General features: G+C 37.0%; 1 protein-coding gene across 1 annotated transcript in view; it reads right to left on the bottom strand.

Moving 5' to 3' along the window:
• The window catches only part of NUCB2 (nucleobindin 2), a 45,536-nt gene that overhangs the window by 5,662 nt on the left and 28,005 nt on the right, over positions 1 to 11,869 (bottom strand). The window contains exons 10-12 of the mRNA XM_001378620.5: positions 4,126 to 4,215; positions 3,075 to 3,245; positions 2,806 to 2,887 (exon numbers count right to left, since the gene is read on the bottom strand). Coding sequence (XP_001378657.2) covers positions 2,806 to 2,887; positions 3,075 to 3,245; positions 4,126 to 4,215 — 343 coding nt within the window. The remainder of the gene's footprint in view (positions 1 to 2,805; positions 2,888 to 3,074; positions 3,246 to 4,125; positions 4,216 to 11,869) is intronic.

Here is an 11,869-nt window from a genome sequence, read left to right as displayed (position 1 = left end):
AGGTACTTAACTCATACCTTATAGTGAAGCTAGAACTTTAAGCTATTTTTAGATCTAATACAAAAAGTTGTTAAGTAATTATAAAGGTTATATTAATCACAAAAAGGTCAAGTAAGTAACAAAAGGTGAACTTAACAAAGAAGTGTGAAGTAGCTCGTAAGATATAATTTAACCAGAGGGTGAGAACTAAAGAGTGGACAGTCCTGGAGAAAATCTAATCAAAGAAGGTGAGAACTAAAGAATGGGCAGTTCTGGAGAAAAGCATCTGCTGTAACTGGTAGATGTGAAAATTTAGGGGAGGTGAAACAAGAGAAAAGTTCTTTAAAAGGAGGTCTAGATGAGCAGCTAGAGGTCAGTTCAGAGGAGGAACTGAACCTAGAGGATCTCCCTCAGACAGCTTCCTTGAGACGGTCTCATGGTGAGTGATAAGACTGACTCCCTTTCCCTTGGGCTCAGGGAGGCCACTTTGGACAAGGCCTTTAAATACTGCCTGACTCAGTCTGAGCTGGAGCAGTTTAAATTAACTCTCACTCTCACTCTCTCACTCACTCACTCACTCACTCACTCACTCTCTCTTCTCCTTAATTCCTTCTCCCTATATTAATTAAATCACCATAATTTCCAGCTGACTTGGATATTTTATTATTTGGGATTTTCCCTGGCGACCAATTAATTTAGATTTTCAAGTCACAACACTAAAATTATCCTTACAGGTCTTATCACTTCACTAACAATAGCACCACCACTAGTCCTTGAGCAACTCTAAGGGCTCCTTATTAACCACAGAATCAAATATAAAATCCTATGTTTAGCTTTTAAGCCCTTTATAACTTGCCTCCTGCCTTCCAGTTTTCTTATACTGAACTGCCTCCATGTACTCTAAGGTCCAGTGATGCAGGCCTTCTTGCTGTCCCTTGCACAGGACACTTATCCCAAATCCACATCTCTTCACTGGTTGCCTCCCTCCTCATTTTGGCCACCAGGCTTCCTTCAGGATTCAGCTCCACTTCTACCTCCTGCAAGAAGCCTTTCCCTGTTTCCCTCAATGCTAGGATCATCCATCAGAGAATTGGTTTGGATTCACTGTAAATATCTTGCTTGATATAGTTCCTTACATCTGTAAATTTCTCCCCCAGTAGAATGTAAGTTCTTTGAAAACAAAAATTGTTTTTGCCCTTTTTTATGTCCAATACTTAGCAGAGCATGGAGCTTAATAAATGCTTGTTGACATGATTTGACTGGAAATATGATATTAGAAGAACAGTCAGTCAATAAACATTTATTAAGTGACTATTGTGAGCCAGGTACTGTGCTTATGTGGTGGGAATAAAAAGAGAGGTAAAAGCAAGTCCCTGCCTTTATGACAGTCAATTCTTTCAACTAAACTTACTTTTATCCTCTGACATTTGCTACGTCTTCACACCATCTCCCACTGTGTAAACTCTCCAAACTTCATCCCCCTCTGGGCCAAGGCTTGCTCTTATGGGCAATCATTGCCTGATACCCAAGTACCCACAATGAGATGCTAGGCAGGTGCCACTGGGAAAATCAATTTCCTCAACACATCCACTCTCCTCCTCCTAAATCACCTCACAGCTACAACAGATATCTTGACCTCCCTACTGGGACTCAGTAAGAGCTCTAACTCTCCCCTTTCAGTTTCATTAAATTAGCATCCCACACAACTCAGTTTGGCAGAGTAAGCTGCATGGGACTACCAACTGTGGACAGATGCAGATCTCATTTTTCCTCTCAAAAGTATACTCCTACCACCCCTTCCTTATTACTATGGAGGGCACCAAAATCCCTTCATTCATCCAGGTTCACAATGTTGGTATCACTTTTGGCTTCTCCATCATTCCTGTTATTTAATCAGTTGCCAAAGATGGTCATTTCTATCTCTTCAGTAGGAGAGTGGAGGTGAGGGGTTGGAGAAGATATGAGCAAGAAAAAATAATATAAATTTAAATGACAACAATGTCCTCTTTCGCCTCCCTCTCTCTGAATCCTTATATTCCTTCAAAGCTCATCTCAGATTCCACCTCCTCTGTAAAGACTTTCCTGATCTCCCTTGTTATGATGCTTTATCCTTGCCTCAAATTATATTGTGGTCAATAGATTCCTCTTTCCTTCCTTCCCAATAGAATATAATTTCCTAAAGAAAAGGTATTGCCTCATTTTTATCTTAGTAATCCCAATACCTTGCACACAGGAGGTATTTAAAAATGTATATATAACTCAATAGGGCTAAAGATTTTAGATGAAACATGTTGATGCTAATTAGGTCATCATTTAAAGAAAAATATGAAATGTGTTTTGGTTAAGTTTCTTTTAGAAAACCTGTGAAAGGTGCTTTGGTGAAAAAAGTTTCTCTCAGAAATCTTTTATTTTTTATTTTCTCCTCAATACAACTATTCTACATTTTTGTAGATGAACAGAAAAAAAGGACACATCTTACTCTTTGAAATTGTATTTCACGAAGAAGAAAAGCATATGATTTATCACTTGTTTATATGAGTATATGACTTGGGATTTTGGTTTTAAAAGATTACTCTATTACAAAAAATGAATAATATGGAAATGGTATCAAGTGATTAAAACATGTATAACCCAGTGCAATTGCTTGTCAGCTCCAAGATGGGGGAGAGAAAAGGGACGGGAGACAGCATGAATCATGTAACCATGGGAAAATATTTAAAATTTTTAAAAATAATAATAAATAAATTTAATATTTTTTAAATAAATTTCATTTAGTACTATTACTAGCTTGCTATTTTTCTCCAAGAAAAAATTGTAATTACTTACGTGGCTGGAATTTTAATTCTCCACCTGGCCCTGCTGGAGGTACTCCTTGTTGTAATTTCTTCTGTTCCATCTGTTGTACAACCTGGGAAATGAAAAAAGTGAAATTCAAATGTGTGAGAGAGGAGGTGGGCCAGGGGAGAGAGAAAAAGAGAGATGGGCTATGAAGGATTTTCATTGGTGAAGGCGTTCATTTACATGAAGATTAATCCAATCCTAAATTTAAAATGAAGTTACTGAACATCAATGAGGGGTGAAGCCCAAGGGCTAACCTGCTGATATTCATGTTTCTGTGCTTGGAGCTGGTCATGCTGACGTTGGAGCTCTTCCTTTTGCTTCTGGAGATCTTCTGCCTTCTGTTTGAGCTTGTGTTCTTGTTCATAGATGTGATTTTCAAATTCTTTCAGCTCTTCCTCTGTGAAAAGCTGCTGCTGATCCAATGTCTATTAGGGGGAAAAAGAGGTAAGGGAAAGCCTGAGTCAGCATGACCATGAGTCCTACATCTTGACAATATGAGACTGGACAAATCACTGAACTACTTGGTGATCTGGGAAACTCTTTCAAACCAGAAGTTCCAGGGAATTTGATAAATTCATCAGTAAAGGGAATTTCCAAGCTAAGAATTTCCCATATTGATGAAATCACAAGTCCTGACCAGGGTAACAATAGTAGCAGCAGTCCTTCTCTATGACATTCACCAGAGAGCACAAGAAGGAGATGGCATTTCCCCATTTTCTCTCCCTTCACACATTTTTCTCTTCACTAAAGTCAACTCATGTTTCAAACAATAGACAAAAGCGTTTAAGGTCAAAGAATCAAGCCTTTCAAATATTACCCAAAATGTCTTAATTGACAAATGTATACGTTTGTGCAATATTAAGAGGAAGCTAGGTGATACAACAGACAGCTCATGGGGTCTAAAGCGAGGAACAACCAAGTCCAAACTTGGCTTTTTATTACTGGGCAAATCACTCAAACTCTGCCTGTCACAACATCCTCCTCAACCATCAAATGGGAATGACAGCACTTAATTCCCAGAATTGTTTTAAGAATAAAAGAGTATTTGTAAAATGCTTTATAAATCCTAAAGTACTATGCCAGTGCTAGTTATCATTTGTTCAAATGCTGTTTATATTACCACAGTTGGGAATATTTACGTATGTTGATTTTTCCTAAAAGAACATGAAATGAGAATTCTACCAGTTCACAAGAAACTATTCTTAAATTAAAAGTCACTAGGTATCTAAACATAAGACAAAAAAAAAAGAGATCACTAAATATCTTGATGAAGTGAAGAAAACATGACATAAAATGGAAAATTACCTCCCAGCTATCTGGCTCCAAGAATTCTTTTTTCTCAGTAGCTTTTAGAAACTCTTCCAAAGTCACTAACCGGTCCTTGTTAATATCCACCTGAATAGAGAAAAAGAGAAATGTAATGGTAACTTTTCCTTCCACCATTTAGACATCACTCTCTTCTGCTAAGAAATCCTGGAAAACTATTATTTAACCTGAGGGTGAGGTAAGTATGAATTGAAAAAAATCAATTCCTTCTGCAGCAGTAGGACACATTTCATTTCTAAATTGTAGAGCTCAGAATGTTTTGGGATTTTCTTAGATTATGAAAGACTTTTTTTTAAATTTAGTCAATTTAGAACATTATTCCTTGGTTACAAGAATCATATTCTATCCCTCCCTCCCCTACCCCCACCGTTTTCGTTGCCTGGGCAATTCCACTGGGTATTACAAGTGTCCTTGATCAGAACCTATTGTACTGGTAGAAATTTTAGGCTTCTGGGAGAGGTTATAATATTGTAATGGTTAAAGTGTGGCTACAGGATTTATGTAATATTGAACAATGTTGTTGATGTTTGCACTAGGATGTTCTACATCCCCAATCATATCCCCTCGACCCATGTAATCAAGCAATTGTTTTTCTTCAGTGTTTCTACTCCCACAGTGTTTCCTCTGGATGTGGATCGTAGTTTTTCTCATAGCTCCCTGAAGATTGTTCAGGGACATTGCATTGCCACTAATGGAGAAGTCCATTACATTCGATTGTACCACAGTGTATTAGTCTCTGTGTACAATGTTCTTCTAGGGAATGTTGTTGATTCTATTTGAGCTCAAAGGTTTCATTAAAAGTCAAAACAAATTTAAAACTGAGTATTTTTCCTGGTCCTTTTCTGCTAGCAAGCTTGGAATTTAGACTTTTCATTTAAGGGCCTAAATGCAAACTAAACTTGGATCCCATTAAATTCTGACTATCTCCATTATTAGCACCAAGAGTATAGTCCGTATTTATTCCCAAGGACAGAGATGATTGCTAATGTTCTATATACACATTTTGTCTCCTCTTCCCCACAAAAGAATATAAGCTTGTAAGAAATGCTGCCTTCTTTGAGTCTCTAGCACCCAAGACAATGCCTGGAACACAGCAATGCTTGACTGAATTCACTACAAATTAAACAATGAAAAAGTACTATGAAAAATTGCTTCATGCATTTGTTCAAAAGCATTTCTGTTGTTCAAACTCAAACGTATGAATACGAAAGGCTCTGAGGTGGATGCAAAGCTTCAAATACAGTGGAATAGCAAAAAAAAGTTACTCTCTGTCCAATGAAGGTAGGAAAACTGCCCCTGGGTTCTCAGAGTGATGTGTACATAATAAGTGCTTAGTAAATATTTGATACATTAAATTTTTGTCATTTTCAAGACAGGGAAGTTTCTTAGTATACAAATTAAAGAATTGAAAATAGCCATAAAAGACATGATTAAAAAAAACAGTTAGGGGGAAGCTGGGTAGCTCAGTGGATTTATAGCCAGGCCTAGAAACGGGAGGTCCTAGTTGGTTCAAATCTGGCCTCAGCCTCAGACACTTCCCAGCTGTGTGACCCTGGGCAAGTCACTTAACCCCCATTGCCTAGCCCTTAACCCTCTTCTGCCTTGGAGCCAATACCCAGTATTGACTACAAGATGGAAGGTAAGGGTTTAAAAAAAAAATAGTTACTGACTTACAGGTAAACATGGCAGCAGTCTAGACGCAGGACTCTTCCTCTCCTCACCACCTACCAATACAGACTACCTCAAAAAGCCAAAAAAAAAACACCTAAATTTATATGATCGAAGGGACTCTACAGTAGGGCACAGCATTGAAGGTGCGTGGGATTTGGGCATTTCCACACCATAAGGGGATGAAAAAGCTTCCACCAACCTCGAGCTGATCCACCCTACCCCACCCTACCTATGGAGCCAGAGTCAGAGCCAGGACACACTAGAATCAGTGAGTGAGCGAGGAGCACCTCTGGAGCAAGTGAGGGGCACCTCTGAGTCCTTGGCAGCTGACTGAGACCACTGAGGACCTACCCCTGAGAGCAGCTAGACCTGAGGCCCCAGCAGGCTGAGGAGCTCAGACCATGGGAGCCAGCAGGGAGATAGCACAGAGAAGGGCAGCAAACAATGGAAGCTGCAGAGACTCAAGAGCTGGCCTCAGGCAAAATCCTTACTCCTTAGCTCCATACACAGAGAGCCTGCCCATCTCAGATTTCTAACTGGAAAGGGAAGGAAAAACCACCACAGTAATGGCAAACAATGCTCAGGAACAACACCAAGAAAAACAAGAAGGGGTTGACCCTGGATAAAATCCAGGCTACCAATGAAATAGAAGAGGAAATACAAATAAATGCACAAAAACGTTCCAAAAAAAAAAATGGAAATTGTCCACAAGCTCTTGAAGAATTTAAATTGGAGGTTATCAAAAAGATGGAAGCCTTCTGGAAAGAAAAATGGGAAATAGTGCAAAAAGAAAATAACAGTTTAAAGGACCAACTGGAGAAATAGCTGGAAGCCATGAAAAGCAGGATAGATCAAACTGAAAAGGAAAACCAATCCATAAAGACCAGAATTGGGCAACTGGAAGCCAATGATCTTACAAAACAACAAGAATTAATAAAGCAAAGTCAAAAGACTGACAAAATAGAAGAAAATATAAAATATCTCACTGAAAAGATGACAGATCAGAAAAACAGAGCACGAAGAGACAATTTGAGAATCATTGGTCTACCTGATAATAGGGAAATCCTAACCCTCTTACCTCCATCCTCCATCTTGTCCTGTTTTCCCCAATAAACCATGACTTGAGATAAAAAAAAGAGAAAATGAGTGACTTAGGAGGCTAAAGAAGGGGAAAGGGGAAACTGAAGGGAAGAAGAGGGGAGGAAGGGAAGTATAAAAGGGAGGAGGGTAGGCAAAGAAGATAACTACCTGATCTATTCATTATCTAGTATCTATCAAATATACCTTCCAATATCATCTATTACAGAAGTTAACTACATTCTGATAAAAGGAAGTATAGACAATGAAGAAATATCAGTAATCAACATGTATGCATGAAATGGTATAGCATCCAAATTTCTAAAAGAGAAAAACTAGTGGAGTTGAAGGTGGAAATAAATAGTAAAACTATACTAGTGGGAGACCTGAACTTACCACTATCAAATTTAAATGAATAAAATAAAAAAAATTAATAAGAAAGAGGTAAGAGATGTGAATGAAATCTTAGAAAAATTAGAGTTAATAGATATATGGAGAAAAATAAACAGGGACAAAAAGGAATACACCTTCTTTTCAGCAGCACATGGTACATTCACAAAGACTGACCAAGTACTAGGGCATAAAACAAGGCAAAAAAATGTAGAAAAGCAGAAATAATGAATGCAACCTTTTCAGATCATGATGCAATAAAAATAATAATCAGTAAGGGTACATTGAGAGGCAAATCAAAAATTAACTGGAAATCAAATAATATGATTCTCCAAAATCTCCAAAATTTGGTTAGAGAACAAACCATAGAAGCAATTAATTAATAACTTCATTGAAGAAAATGACAATGATGAGAAATCCTTTCAAAATCTATGGGATGCAGCCAAAGCAGTACTCAGGGGGAAAATTTATATCCTTGAGTTCATATATTAACAAATTAGGGAGGGCAGAGGTCAATAAATTGTACATGCATATCAAAAAAACTTGAAAGTGAACAAATCAAAAATCCCCAGATGAAAACTAAATTAGAGACCCTAAAAATTAAGGGAGAAATTAATAAATTCGAAAGCAAAAGAACTATTGAACTAATAAATAAGACTATAAGTTGGTATTATGAAAAAATAAAATAGAAAAGTACTCATCAATCTAATTAAAAAAAGGAAAGAAGAAAACCAAATTAACAGTATCATAGATGAAAAGGAGGACCTCACCTCCAATGAAGAGGAAATTAAGGTAATCACTGAAAACTATTTTACCTGATTAAATATGGCAATCTAGGTGATATGGATGAATATTTACAAAACTATAAATTGCCTAGATTAACAGAAGAAGAAATAGAATTTTTTTTTTAAACCCTTACCTTCCATCTTGGGAGTCAATACTGTGTATTGGCTCCAAAGCAGAAGAGTGATAAGGGCTAGGCAATGGGGGTCAAGTGACTTGCCCAGGGTCACACAGCTGGGAAATGTCTGAGGCCAGATTTGAGTCTAGGACATCCCATCTCTAGGTCTGGTTCTCAATCCACTGAGCTACCCAGCTGCCCCAGAAACAGAATTCTTAAATCCTCCAATATCAGAAAAAGAAATTGAACAAGTCATCAAAGAACTCCCTAAGAAAAAATCCCCAGGGCCAGATGGATTCACAAATGAATTCTATCAAACATTCAAAGAACAACTAATCCCAGTATTATACAAACTATTTGACATAATAAGATGTAAAAACTAAATTATATCTCTAGTAATAGAAATTAAACATTTTAAGAGGTTTATTAAGGATTATTAGAAATCAAACTTACAAAATAATAAACCACGTGCTCAGGGCTGATTAGGCCATTCAAAGCTTACTTACTACATCATTGCAATGGCCGTGCAAAGCATTGAAGAGAAAGAAGAAGAGCAAGGCAGGCATTACTGCCATTTAAAATACGAATTGTGATCTCACCCAGGTGGAAACTCAGGTGAGATTATAGGGAATTCTGGGGATTGAATTCTAGGGTTCAAATCTCCATTTTTACATACTTCCCTGTGATTGTATTGGGAAACCAGTTTCCCCAAAAGGATCATGGAAATATAATCAACTTAAAGATTACAATAATTTGATAAAGCATGAATATTATTAATTTAAATTGCAATGTTTAAATTCCTTTTGAGAGTAATTTTGGGATAAGAAACATACTACCTCTCCAAATCCAGAAACTGAACAGTTTGGAGAAGACACCATGAAGATGCCTCCACAGACCACACAAGAAGATCCAGAGTAAACTTTTGGATGTGGTGATTTGAACTGTGTGGGGTTTGAATGCATTTGTTTTATATGTATACTCTCATGCAAAAGGGGACTGGCCCCTAACTGGCTTTTTGTCAATGCACATAGCAATTATTGGTTTTGTTCTCTTTTCCTCTTGTCCTCAAATTATTGTAATTTCCTAGCTGGTATGTTTACAAGACCCATCAGAGAAACTAGTCTTCCTCAGGCCTCGGGGGTGAAAGGGAGATTGTAAAAATGGAGATTTGAACCCTAGACTTCAATCTCCAGAAGTCCTTGGTATTTCCCAGAATTCTCTATAATCTCACCTGAGTCTCCACCTGGTGAGATCACAATTAGTATTTAACGGGCAGTAACACCTCCCAAGCTCTCTCTCTGCTTGGCCATTGCAATGATGTATGTAGTAAGTAAGCTTTGAATGGGCTAATCCGCCCTGGGCACAAACATGGTTTTTATCTTGTATCCTTGATTCTAATAATCCTTAATAAACCTCATAAAATATAATATTTTTATTACTAGATACAAATTTTTTAAACTTTACAAAGCAAAGAGGGAGCTCTACCAAATTCTTTTTATGACATAAATATGGTACTGATTCCAAACCCAGGCAGGTCAAAAACAGAGAAAGAAAACTATAGACCAATCTCATTAATGAACATAGATGCAAAAATTTAAATAGAATACTAGCAAAAAGACTCCAGCAAGTCATCACAAGGGTTATTCACTATAACCAGGTAGGATTCATACCAGGAATGCAAGAATAGTTCAATATTAGGAAAACCATCCACATAATTGACCATATCAACAAGCAAACCAACAAAAATCACATGATTATCTCAATGGACACAGAAAAAGCCTTTGAAAAAATACAACACTCATTCCTATTGAAAACACTAGAAAGTATAGGAATAGAAGGTCCTTTCCTAAAAATAATAAAAATAAAAAATAATTTATCTAAAATCATCAGCAAACATCATCTACACTGGAGAAAAACTAGATGCATTCCCAATAAGATCATGAGTGAAACAAGGATACCCATTATCACCTTTATTATTTAACATTGTACTAGAAACACTAGCGTAGCAATTAAAGAAGAAAAAGAAATTGAAGGTATTAAAATTGGCAATGAGGAGACCAGGCTATCACTCTTTGAGGATCTTAAAGAATCCTAGAGAATCAACTAAAAGGCTAAGTTTCAGGATACAAAATAAACCCACATAAGTCATCAGCATGTCTACATATCTCCAGCACATCTCAGCAGCAAGAATTATAAAGAGAAATTCCATTTAAAATCACCCTAGACAATATAAAATACTTGAGAATCTATCTGCTGAGACAAACACAGGAACTATATGAACACAACTATAAAACACTAGATCTAAACAATTGTAAAAAACATTGATTGCTCATGGGTGGGACGACCTAGCATAATAAAAATGACCATCCTACCCAATACTACTTATTTAGTGCCATACCCATCAAACTACCAAAAACCTTTTTTACTGAATTAGAAAAAATCATAACAAAGTTCATTTGGAAGAATAAAAGATCAAGAATATCGAGGGAAATCATGAAAAAAATACAAAGGAAAGTGGCCATGCAGTACCAGATCTCAAACTATACTATAAAGCAGTGGTCATCAAAACAAAATGGTACTGGCTAAGAGACAGAAAGGAGGATCAGTGGAATAGACTTGGGGTAAGTGACCTCAGCAAGACAGTTTATAATAAACCCAAAGATCCCAGCTTTTGGGATCAAAATTCACTATTTGATAAAAATTGCTGGGAAAACTGGAAGACAGTGTGGGAGAGATTAGGTTTGGATCAACACCTCACACCCTACACCAAGATAAACTCAGAATGGGTGAATGACTTGAACATAAAGAAGGAAACTATAAGTAAATTAGGTGAACACAGAATAGTATATATGTCAGGTCTTTGGGAAAGGAAAGATTTTAAAACCAAGCAAGACTTAGAAAAAAAGTGACAAAATATAAAATAAATTATTTTGATTACATCAAATTAAAAAGTTTTTGTACAAACCAATGCAAACAAAATTAGAAGGGAAGCAACAAATTGGGAAAAAATCTTCATAACAAAAACCTCTGACAAAGGTCTAATTTACAAAGAGCTAAATCAATTGTACAAAAAAATCAAGCCATTCTCCAATTGATAAATGGGCAAGGGACATGAATAGGCAATTTTCAGTCAAAGAAATCAAAACTATTAATAAGCACATGAAAAGTGTTCTAAATCTCTTATAATCAGAGATCCAAATCAAAACAACTCTGAAGTATCACCTCACACCTAGCAGATTAGCTAACATGACAGCAATGGAAAGTAATGAATGCTGGAGGGGATGTGGCAAAGTCGGGACATTAATTCATTGCTGGTAGGGTTGTGAATTGATCCAACCATTCTGGAGGGCAATTTAGAACTATGCCCAAAGGGCACTAAAAGACTGTCTGCCCTTTGACCCAGCCATAGCACTGCTGGGTTTGTACCCCAAAGAGATAATAAGGAAAAAGACTTGTACAAGAATATTCATAGCTGCGCTCTTTGTGGTGGCAAAAAATTAGAAAATGAGGGGCTGCCCTTCAATTGGGGAATGGCTGAACAAATTGTGGTATATGATGGTGATGGAATACTATGGGAACTGGAACGACCTCCAGAAATTGATGCAGAGCAAAAGGAACAGAACCAGGAGAACATTGTACACAGAGACTGACACACTGGTATAATCGAATGTAATGGACTTCTCC

Source organism: Monodelphis domestica, chromosome 6 (genome assembly GCF_027887165.1).
Source record: "Monodelphis domestica isolate mMonDom1 chromosome 6, mMonDom1.pri, whole genome shotgun sequence".
Lineage (NCBI taxonomy): Eukaryota > Metazoa > Chordata > Mammalia > Didelphimorphia > Didelphidae > Monodelphis > Monodelphis domestica.
The sequence above is the reverse complement of the archived record's forward strand: the minus strand, read 5'-3'. Positions and strand labels throughout refer to the sequence as shown.